We start from the raw sequence: 11,327 nt of genomic DNA on the forward strand, positions 1-11,327 counted from the left end.
GAGCTTTTGCCTCATTGGTTCTGGTGAAGGAATTGGGCATACAATTGAAAAACCTAGAAAAGAAACAAATTCAAATTACCCAATTAAATACTAAATTAGAAATATTGAAAACCAAAGGAGAGATTAATAAAATTGAAATTAAGAAAACTATTGAATTAATAAATAAATCTAAGAGCTGTTTTTTGTAAAAAGAAAACAATAAAATTGATAGACCCTTAGTCAATATGATAAAAAAGAAAGAAGAAAACCAAATTATGCCTATCAAAAATGAAAAGGGTGAAACTACCTCCAATGAAGAGGGAATGAAAACAATAGTTAGGAATTATTTTTTCCCAATTGTATGCACATAAATTTGAAAGTCTTAGGGAAATGGATGAATATTTACAAAAATACAAGTTGCTCAGATTAATTGAAGAGGAAGTAGATTACTTAAATAACCCCATCTGAGAAAAAGAAATTGAACAAGTCATCAGGCAACTCCCTAGGAAAAAATCTCCAGGGCCAGATGGATTTACTAGTCAATTCTATCAAACATTTAAATAACAATTGATTCCAATACTCTACTAACTATTTGGGAAAATTAGTGAAGAAGGTATCCTACCAAATTCTTTTTATGACACAAAAATGGTACTGATACCTAAATCAGGAAGAGAAAAAACAGAAAAAGAAAATTATAGACCAATCTCCCTCATGAATATAGATGAAATTTTTATTAAACTTGTAGTTTTATTCAGGTTTCATTTTTAACAAATGTGTCAGGGAGAAAACAGCAAGGAGGGGTAGGGCCCATGGGTGCTAGGGGCCCTCCTGTATGCCTGAGGAGGGGAATAGAGCCCCTGCCCACTCCTGTCCCTTTTCCCACTAAAGAGATTTGGGGAAAGACACAGGCAGATAGGGTGGGGGTGGGGTCTGATCCCCTGTTGGAGGAGGGAGTGGTGCTAGGTGAGGTATAGGGAACCAGGGGGCCAGACAGGATAGGTAGGGAGGGGGCAGAGGATTTTTGCCAGAATCCAGAATCGACAGCTTTCTGCTTCCAGATTGAATAATAAAAAAAGAAAAAAAAAACCCGAAATCACAAGGAGCCCCTAATCCCCTCTCCTCCACCAGGGCTGTAGTGTGAGGTGGGGGAGAGAAGGAGGCAGTTTTACCAAGGCCCTGCCCCCATCTTGTCCAAGGGGTTGGGGGAGATAGGGCTGGACTAAAAGGGTGGGGGTAGGGGGACTCCCTGGATTGAGAGAAAAAAAAAACCAAAATAAAACATCAAAGAACTAAGAGTAGGCATCCAGCCAGGATGGGGCCAAAGCCTGACCAGGCTGGGGAGGAGAGGGAAGGCCTCTTCAGGTGCTGATCGCGGCTGCTGCTGCAGCCACCACCACCCTGGGGGCCAGTTACTTTGCCATGGCCTTGATTGCAACAGCTGCTTCATCTGTCATGGCTGACAGTACCGTTATCACGATCTCTTCTCCACAATCATACTTCTGCTCAATATCCTTGCCAAGGTCACCCTCAGGTAAATGAAGGTCCTCCCTTACCTCCCCACTGTCCTGGAGCAGTGACAGGTAGCCATCCTGATTCCCAATCAGCTGGAAATCATTTCTCTTGATATTGGGCACATCCATGTTGTGGGCAGAAGAGCAGATATCTTCATATTTCTTCCCAGTAAAGATATCGATACCAACCAGATGAACCTTGGCATGGCCATGCTTTCCAGTCTTGGAGGTGGACATCTCAACTATCTTACAGGGCCGACCTTTGAGCACCACAAAGCCATCCTTGTGCAAGGCAGAGCACTGCATGGGAAAGGTAGCTGATGCCCCTGCATCCCCCGTCTCGAAGTCCAGGTCATCTGCCATTTTGAGAGACTGCTATTCCAAGGACTGGACCCCCGTCAGCCCACCCCAAGCTCAAACGCTACTGCCAAGCCTACTACTACTGCTGCTGCCACCACTGCCACTGCTACCGCTGCCGCTTGATGCAAAAATTTTAAATAAAATATTAGCAAAAAGACTACAGCAGCTTATGTCAGGAATAATACACTTTGATCAGGTAGGATTTATTTCAGGAATGCAAGGATGGTTTAACATTAGGAAAACCATGAGTTTAATTGATCATATCAACAATAAAACTAGAAGAAACCACATGATTATCTCAATAGATGAAGAAAAGGCTTTTGACAAAATACAATATCCATTCCTCTTAAAAATACTAGAAAGTATAGGAATAAATGGATCCTTTCTTAAAATAATAAGTAGCATCTATTTAAAACCATCAGCAAATAGTATATGTAATGGGGAGAAGCTAGAAGCATTTCCCAAAAGATCAGGGGTGAAATAAGCGTGTCCACTATCACCCCTCTTATTCAATCTGGTACAGTATGTTAGCAGTAGCAATTATAGAAGAAACAGAAATCAAAGGAATCAAATTAGGCAAAGAGATCAAGCTATCACTCTTTTCAGATGATATACTTAGAGCATCCTAGAGAATCAAGTAAAAAAATACTTGACACAAAAAATAAATTTGGCAAAGTTGTAGGATAAAATAAACCCACATAAATCCTCAGCATTCCTATATATTTCCAATGAAATTCAAGAGCAAAAGATAGAAAGAGAAATCCCATTTAAAGTTACTGTAGACATTATAAAATATTTGGGAATCTGCCTGCCAAAAGAAATCAAACCCAGGACCTATATGACCACAACTACAAAACCCTTTTCACACAAATTAAGTTAGATCTAACTAATTTTAAAGAAATAAATTGCTCATGGCTGGATCAAGCCAATATAATAAAAATGACAATTTTACCTAAATTAATTATATATTTAGTACCACACCAATCAATTTACCAAAAAAAAACCTACTTTATAGAGCTAGAAAAATTAGTAACAAAATTCATTTGGAAGCATAAACCAGAATGTCAAGGTAATTAATGAAAAGAAATGCTAGGGAAGATGGACTAGTTATACCAGTTTTCAATCTGTATTATAAAGCAATAGTCATCAAAACTACTTGGTACTGCCTGAGGGATAGAGTAGTGGATCAATGAAATAGATTAGGCACACAAGATTCATCAGCCAATGATTATAGTAATGTGTTGTTTGATAAACCCAAGGACCCCAGTTTTGGGAATAAGAACTCACAAGAATGTAGTATGGCTGAAAATGGACATATACCATTATCTAACACCATACACCAAAATCAAGTCTAAATGGGTGCATGATGTAGGTATAAAGGTTGATAATGTAAGCAATCTCAGAAAACAAGGAAAACTGTCAGATTTGTGGAGAGTGAAAGACTTTATGACTAAACAAGAATTAGAGAGCATTATAAAATGAAAAATAGATAATTTTGTTTACATTAAATTGAAAAGCTTCTTACAAACAAAGCCAATGTAATCAAGATTAAGATGAAGGTGGGAAATCAGCAAAGAACTTTTACAACCTATGTCTCTGATAAAGGACTCATTACTAAAATATGCAGAGAATTCAGTCAAATCTATTAGAATACAAGTCATTCCCCAATTGATAAATGGTCAAAGGATATGAACAGGCAGTTTTCAGAGAAAGAAATTAAAGATATATATATATATATAAAAGCACATGAAGAAATGTTGTAAATCACTACTGATTAGAGAAATGCAAATCAAAACAACTCTGAGGTACCACATCTCACCAGTCAGATTGGCTAAGATGACAAACAGGGAAATGACAAATGCTGGAGAGGATATGGGCTAATTGGAACACTAATGCATTGCTGGTGGAGTTGTGAACTGATACAACCTTTCTGGAGAACATTCTGGAATTATTCCCAAAGGGCTATAAATTATTTCCTACCCTTTGACCCAGCAATACCATTCCTAGGGTTATATCCCAAAGAGATCCTAGATGTGGGAGATAGACCTATATGTACAAAAATATTTATGGCAGCTCTTTTTGTGGTAGCAAAGAATCAGAAATTAAGGGTGTGTCCATCAATTGGGGAATGGCTGAACAAGTTGTGGTATAGGCATGTTATGTAATACTATTGTGCTATAAGAGACAAGGAGCAGATGGACTTCATATTTACCTGGAGAGGCTTATGCGAATTGATACTGAGTGAGAAGAGTAGAACCAGGAGAAATTTCTACATAATTACAGACACAACATATGTGTGATGACCAACTTTGATAGACTGCACTCTTCTCAGCAATTCAGTGATATAAGTCAATCCCAAAAGACTGATGTTGGAGAGAGATTTCTACATCCAGAGAAAGAACTAGAAAGAACTGAGTTTGTATCCAGATTGAAGCAAACTACCTAATCTTTTTCCTTTTCTTGTTTTATTTCCTCTTTACCATTTTTCATTCAATCTGATACAATCCATCTTTACAACCTGGCTAATATCTAATGTTAAAGTATTTACAGTTCCTATACTTGACTGTATGCTGCCATGGATGGGGGAGGAGAGAGGGGGACAGAATATGAAACTCAAGGAATTGTGGAATTGGATCTTGTAAATGAAAAGTAAACAAACAAATTAATAAAAAAAAAGAATTAAAAAAAAGAAAAGAAAAACTAGTGACCTGGAAAACAGGTCCAGGAGAGATAATTTAAATATCATTGAACTATCTGAAAGCCATGTTAAACAAAATAGAGCCTAGATATCATCTGTCATGAAATTATCAAGGAAAACTAACCTAATATTCTAGAACCAGAGGTTAAAATAGACAGTAAAATAATCCACCACCCATCTCCTGAAAGGGATCCCAAAATGAAAACAGTCAGGAATAATATAGCCAAATTCCAGAGTTCCCAAATCAAGGAGAAAATATTGCAATCAGCCAGAAATAAAAAAAAAATCAATTTTGGTGCAGCCACAGTTAGGATAACACAAGATTTAGCAGCTTTTACCGTAATGTTTGGAGAACTTAGAATGAGATATTCCAGAGGGCAAAGGAGCTAGAATTACAATGAAGAGTTACCTACCCAGCAAACTGAATATAATCCTTGATGGGGAAAATAAGCATTCAATGAGATAGAGGACTTTCAAGCATTCTTTTTTGGGGGGCTTTTTGGAGGGGGTGGAAGGCAGGGCAATTGGAGTTGTGACTTTCCCAAGGTTACACAACTATTAAGTGTTAAGTGTCTGAGGACAAATTGGAACTCAGGTCATCCTGACTCCAGGGCTGGTGCTCTATTAACTACACCACCTAGCTGCCTCTTTCCAAGTGTTCTTGATAGAAAGAACAGAGCTGAATAAAAATTTTGACTTTCAAATACAAGATTCAAGAGAAACATATGAAATTATACAGGAAAGTGAAATCATTAGGGACTTAATAAGGTTAAATTGTTTACATTCTTACATTGGAAGATGATATTTATAATTCATAAGAGCTTTCTTAGTATTAGGGTTGTTAGAAGGAGCACATATAAACAGTGCACACAGGTGGGAGATGAAGGTGTTGAGATGTTATCTAAAATATAAAATTAAGAGGTGAGACAGGAATCTGTTGGAAGAGAGAGAAAGGGAGCAATAAAATGGAGTAAATTATCTCTCATAAGAGAGGCTAAAAAAGCTTTCATAGCACAGTGGAAGGGAAAGGTGAGGGGAAATAAGTGAACCTTACTCTTATCAGAATTAACTCAAAAAGTGTATAGCATTCACACTCACTTCAGTATAGAAATCTATTTTATCCTACAGGAAAAGAGTGGGGAAAGGGAATAAGAGAAGGGGGAGGTTATAGAAAATAGGGCAGATTGAGGGAGAGGGTAGTCAGAAGAAGACACTTTTGAGGAGGGAAAGGCAGAGAGAATAGAACAAACTGGGAAGGAGACAATAGGATGGAAGAAAACGTAGTTATTAATAGTAACTGAAAAAAATTAAAGCAAATTTCTCCGAAAAAGACCTCATTTGTTTTGTTCTTTCTTTCTTTTCTTCCTTTCTTTCTTTTCTTCCTTCTTTTCTTTCTTTCTTTCTTTCTTTCTTTCTTTCTTTCTTTCTTTCTTTCTTTCTTTCTTTCTTTCTTTCTTTCTTTCTTTCTTTCTTTTTTCTTTCTTCCTTCCTTCCTTCCTTCCTTCCTTCCTTCCTTCCTTCCTTCCTTCCTTTCTTTCTTTCTTTTGATTTTTTGGGGAGGAGGCAGGGCAATTGGGGTTAAATAACTTGCCCAATGTCACAAGGCTAAAAGTGTTAAGTGTCTGAGGTCAGATTTGAACTCAGGTCCTCCTGACTCTAGGGCCGGTGCTCTATTCATCGTGCTACCTAGCCACCCTTCATTTCTCAAGTATAGAGAGAACTGAGTCAAATGTATAAAAATAAGAGCTATTCCACAACTACTTAAAAGGCATGATCAGTTTTCAGACGATATATCTATAGCCATATGAAAAAAAATACTCTCACTATTGATTGGATAAATGCAAATTTAAACAATACTGAGGTACTGCCTCATATATATTAAACTATCTAATAGGACAGGAAAAGCAAATGACAAATGTTGGAGGGGATGAAGGAAAAATGGGATATTAATTCAGTCTTGGTGGAGTTGTGAACTGATTCTCCCAATCTTTAGAGCAATTTGGAAGTATGCTGAAGTGTTTATTATATCAGGCAAACCTTTTGACCTAGCAATATCACTACTATGTCTATATCCCCAAAGAAATAAAAAGCAAAAAGAAAAGGTCCTATATGTACAAAAATATTTATAGTAGCTCATTGCTGGGAGCAAAAAAAATAGAAATTGAGGATATAACCATCAACTGGGGAATAGCTGAATAAGTTGTAGTATGTGATTATGGTGAAATAGTTTTGTGCTATAAGAAATGATGAGCAGGGTGCTCTCAGAAAAACCTGAAAAGACTTGCATGGGCTGATACAAATTGATATGTATTGTGTACAAAGTAATAGCAATGTTGTAAGATGATCAATTGTGAATGACTTAGCTATTCTTGGCAATGCAAAGATCCAAACCAACTCTGAAACCCTTATGCTGAGAAATGCTATGCATCCCCAGAGAAAGAACTTGTATCTGAACACAGATTGAAGAATATGTTTTTTAAGCTTTTTTTCTTGAGATTTTTTTTGTCTATGTTTTCTTTCATATGGATATGTTTTGCATGTATAATCTATGATGAACTGTTTACCTTCTCAATGAAGGGGTGGAGAAAAAGCAAGGGAGAGAATTTGCAACTTAAAATTTTATAAATGAATGTTAAAAATTGTTTTTACATATAACAAGGGTAAAATGAATTTTTAAAATTTCAGCTCTGGAGAGAACACAGAAAGACTCTGCAGAGCAAAAGGGAATTTAGGAGGCAAGAATGATATGAGACCTAAATATTTGAAATTCAACTCAATTCAAAATCTGTTTTTTAATGAGTATAAGTATTAATGTGTTTGCATGCAAAACAAATTAAACTGCATAATAAATGTGTATGAAATGTCAATATTGTTATAAATTGTAGAAAATGCTGGGGAACTAACAGAACAGAAAACCCACGAAAAGACATTTTTACTGTCTACAAACAATACAAATTACAATCACTCATAGAAAAGCAGTATGCTTCTGTCAAAGTGAAGTGGTACAAGAATTGGAATATCTGGGTTTATATCCTTACTCTAACATGAATAGTTTGATCCCATCTAAATGACTTAACATGCCTAGACCTTAATTTCCTGATCTGTAAGATGTGAAGGTAATCGCAGGTTAATTCTCACATTCTTTGAGACACTCTAGTTATAATCCTATGAACATATATGTATCATTTACCACTAATGACTGAGGGAATTGAGGGGTTTAGGACAGCAAGTGGTTAATTGTGGAAATTGAATGAACCACACTGTCTCCATCTTGTTACTAAATTCTGAACCTATCTCAGTTCCCTATTTATTCAATTATGGCCCTATTCCATCTTCTGTCTTATGAGAAATCTTTATTTAATTATAGGACTTGCAAGAAACTTTTATTGCATTTTTTGAACCTAGTCATATGGGGTAGGGAAGCTGGACCACCTCTGTCTATTTTTGAGAGACATTTAACAAAGGACCTAGGTAATGCTGACAAATAACTCAGTCCAATCTAAAAATTGATGGAAGTGGGTTTTTTTATTCCATGATACTAATAAAAAAAAAGGGAACACATGCTGATAAATTGCTTATTGTTTTCATGACCCATTGCTTATATAAAGATACTTCAGGGAGTGGTATATCTCTCCTTCTGATTGCAGGGAATTGCACCTTTTTGCTCTCCCCTTCCCAACATGGGAATTGTTTTCTTTTAATTAAGGTGTTATTTAGTTTTTTTTAATATATAAAGGTTTGTCTCTGTAAAGCCAAGCACAAGCAGCTTTCCAGAGGACTGCTGCTGTGAACAGCTGCAATGTTCTGATTACACAATATAGTGAACTCTCTATTCAGAAATAAACTAAGACAAAATATTGATGGAAAACACAGTACAGCATTCACAATGTTATAGCATAACAAGTTATCACAGAAATGGCCACATAGTTTTCACCTAAGTGGTCACATGGTTTTAAGTGAAAGATATTCACTAAGAACTCAATTCAATCATCTTTAAGGAGGCAAACTTCCTTAAAGGACACAAAGTACAAAGGTCAATATTCTCCACCTCATGTCACATGTATAAATCTCTCAGTCAAAAAGTCTTCTCTATTATTAATTGGAGATTAGTTTCCATCATCCTTAATTCAATCTTCCTGAAGAGGTACAGGATACAGAGTACAAAGTCCTCCTGCCCCTAGGCCACAGTAAATCATTATCTTCTCAGTTTGCATTACATACCCAAGGAGAAATCTTTTCATCTTGACTCTCAGATTCCATGGTTCCTTTTTCATGGTCCCAGCTCCTGTCTGAATCTACCCAACTGTCTCCTGGATTCAAGGACAGGCAGCTCTCAGTTCCTTATCCTGCTCTTTGTCCAGTTCTTTATCCAATTCCTTGTCCAGTTCCCATTCCATATTGAAGCTCATGGTGTCCAGGTCACCTCAAGTTTCTGTTCCTGGGAAGACAGAGCTTAACAAAGCCACAATAACATTCATTCACATTACCATCACCATCACCATCACCAATTCACTTTCTGCCTGTGAAATCAACACAGATCCACCAAAAAAGGTCAGAGAAATCGACACAAATAATGAGTATTGTCCCAGGACCTCTGTAAACATCAGTAAGACCCTCTTCAAGGACTTCTGCAAACATATCACAAGAAAATCCTCTTTCAGGCCTCCTTAACCAGCAGAAAGGTTCCAGAGCTTCTGTAACAACAGCAAGATCCTCTATCAGCAGACGAATCTGACAAAGTAACAACAAAACAGACAGACAAAATACTGGCACCAAAGCCATACTTCCTCTCACTTCTGCTCTCTCAGCCTAGGCTTTTGCCATTAAGCTCCTCCTTGTTCTGCCCCTTCCTGTTGCATCAGCAACAAGGGTTCACAAGTTCTGTTTCTTAACAAAAGACTTGATATAATTTTGGATAAGAAACTTGAACTGAAACAAGGTGCTAAATAATAAAATAGCTGAAACAAGGTGTCAGCTACTTCTTTGCTTGCCATTACAATCTCCCATTGTTTTCTGCGTCTAGTACCAAAGGTGAGGAAGGTAACTGGTCCTGATTTGTTAGGCAATTAGCATTGCTCAATAAACTGAAATTCTTGAAATTAATATAAATAAAATGAAACCTTGAACCTTTGCTTCCTCAGTCACTTCATCTTTCATTCACTAAATGACTAACTACAGAAGTATAGGATGGAGAATTTTCTAATAAGTATTTATCTACAAAACACATGGGCCTTCTAGTGGATCTTATGCTCAATATGAATCAAGTGTATGATGTGACAAACAAATAAATAAATCAATGCTTTAACACTAGTATAGGAAATAGAGTGAGGGAAGTAATAGATGTAGAGTACTCTACCTACTCATATATCACCTGGAGAAACTTTTCCAGGTCTAGATGCTACATTTTGGAAGGAATATGACAAGCAACAGTATATTCATAGAGGAATAAGCAGAAAGATCAAGAGACTAGAAAATATACCACTTGAAGACTGACTGAAGCATTTGAGGATGTTTAGCATAGAGAAAAACAGACTTAGAAGATCCAAGAGCTAGAATAAAATATTGGAAGACCTGACATACTGAAGAGAGATTGGATTATATTAACTCTGCTTAACTATGGAAGACAATACCAGAGACAAGAGTGAAGATTTTAAGTAGTCAGATTCTGGCTCATTCATTATTACCAACAACCAGGCACTATGGTAATTAAGCACCTTTCAAATATTTTTTTTCATACAAAGTATTATCTGATACTCTGGAGGTAGATGCTATTATTATCCCTTATTCACAGATGAGTAAGTTGAGGTAAAAAGGTTTAAAAAAAATTCTTTTAAAGTCATACAAATAGTATGTGAGGCCAGATTTGAATTCATCTTACTGATACCAGACCTAGCGATCTATCCATTGTATTACCTAACTACCCCAACATAAAGAAATACAACTAGGTTCCAACAATATAAACAATGGATTACCCTGAAATTGTCACATGCATTTTAATTTGCATTATTTGGAAATGTGATTTTATAAGATTGTTTCCAGTACATTAAATAGGCAGTGGGGATTTGAATTATGCTACCTCTTCAGGGTATTCCTTATTAGCACTAATCAGGAACTAGTTCTAATTTATATGAATTAGAACATTATTTTAAAAATGGAATGTACTGCTTCCTCAAGGAGAATTTTTATGAATACATATAGGGGATATTATAGAGATGATTGATGACTCTGGAAAGGACTAGACAAGAAGGATTTTAAGAATCCTTCCAAATCAAAGTGTAGAACTGTATCATATCATGCTATAATCAGCCAATATTCCTTTCTCTGGGGATATACATTTCCTTGTGATTTCCCCTCCTGCTAACAAATAAGTGATTTTCTCAAAGATCAGAAGTTATTCTCCTAAGAATTCTCTACAAGTCTTTACCCACTGTAGAGAAGATGGTTTACTCTAGACCAAAGGATATGTTACCTAGCAGTAATACTTATATACCTGGTATAAGTGATTCTTCCTGCCACCATGATTTGCCTAATTACATGAATATCCACAGTACTCTGTAGCCAGCAGACCATAGTGCATCCTTACAGCTTTGTTCCATCTTTCGATTTTGACAAAATGAGTTGCAAAATCAATTGACACTGGTTTCTTAAAATCTAAAACTGAATGGTGTGTGTGTATGTGTGTGGAAAGAGGGGGAGAGAGAGAGAGAGAGACAGAGAGAGAGAGAGAGAGAGAGAGAGAGAGAGAGACAGAGAGACAGACAGAGAGAGAGAGAGAGACA

The 11,327-nt window shown here is 36.5% G+C and overlaps 1 protein-coding gene across 1 annotated transcript; it reads right to left on the reverse strand.

Annotated features, from left to right (window-relative positions):
- Window positions 1-706: 706 nt before the first annotated feature.
- Window positions 707-1,886, reverse strand: LOC138171296 (eukaryotic translation initiation factor 5A-1-like). Its single transcript, XM_069100750.1, has one exon. It carries the CDS (start codon window positions 1,851-1,853, stop codon window positions 1,389-1,391), a length of 465 nt encoding a protein of 154 aa, XP_068956851.1. The 5' UTR covers window positions 1,854-1,886; the 3' UTR covers window positions 707-1,388.
- Window positions 1,887-11,327: the final 9,441 nt, after the last annotated feature.

The sequence above is a fragment of the Petaurus breviceps genome, unplaced genomic scaffold (assembly GCF_028583685.1).
Source record: "Petaurus breviceps papuanus isolate PSGF00001 unplaced genomic scaffold, PetGlider_PUasm1.0 42, whole genome shotgun sequence".
In the NCBI taxonomy this organism is placed as follows: Eukaryota; Metazoa; Chordata; class Mammalia; order Diprotodontia; family Petauridae; genus Petaurus; species Petaurus breviceps.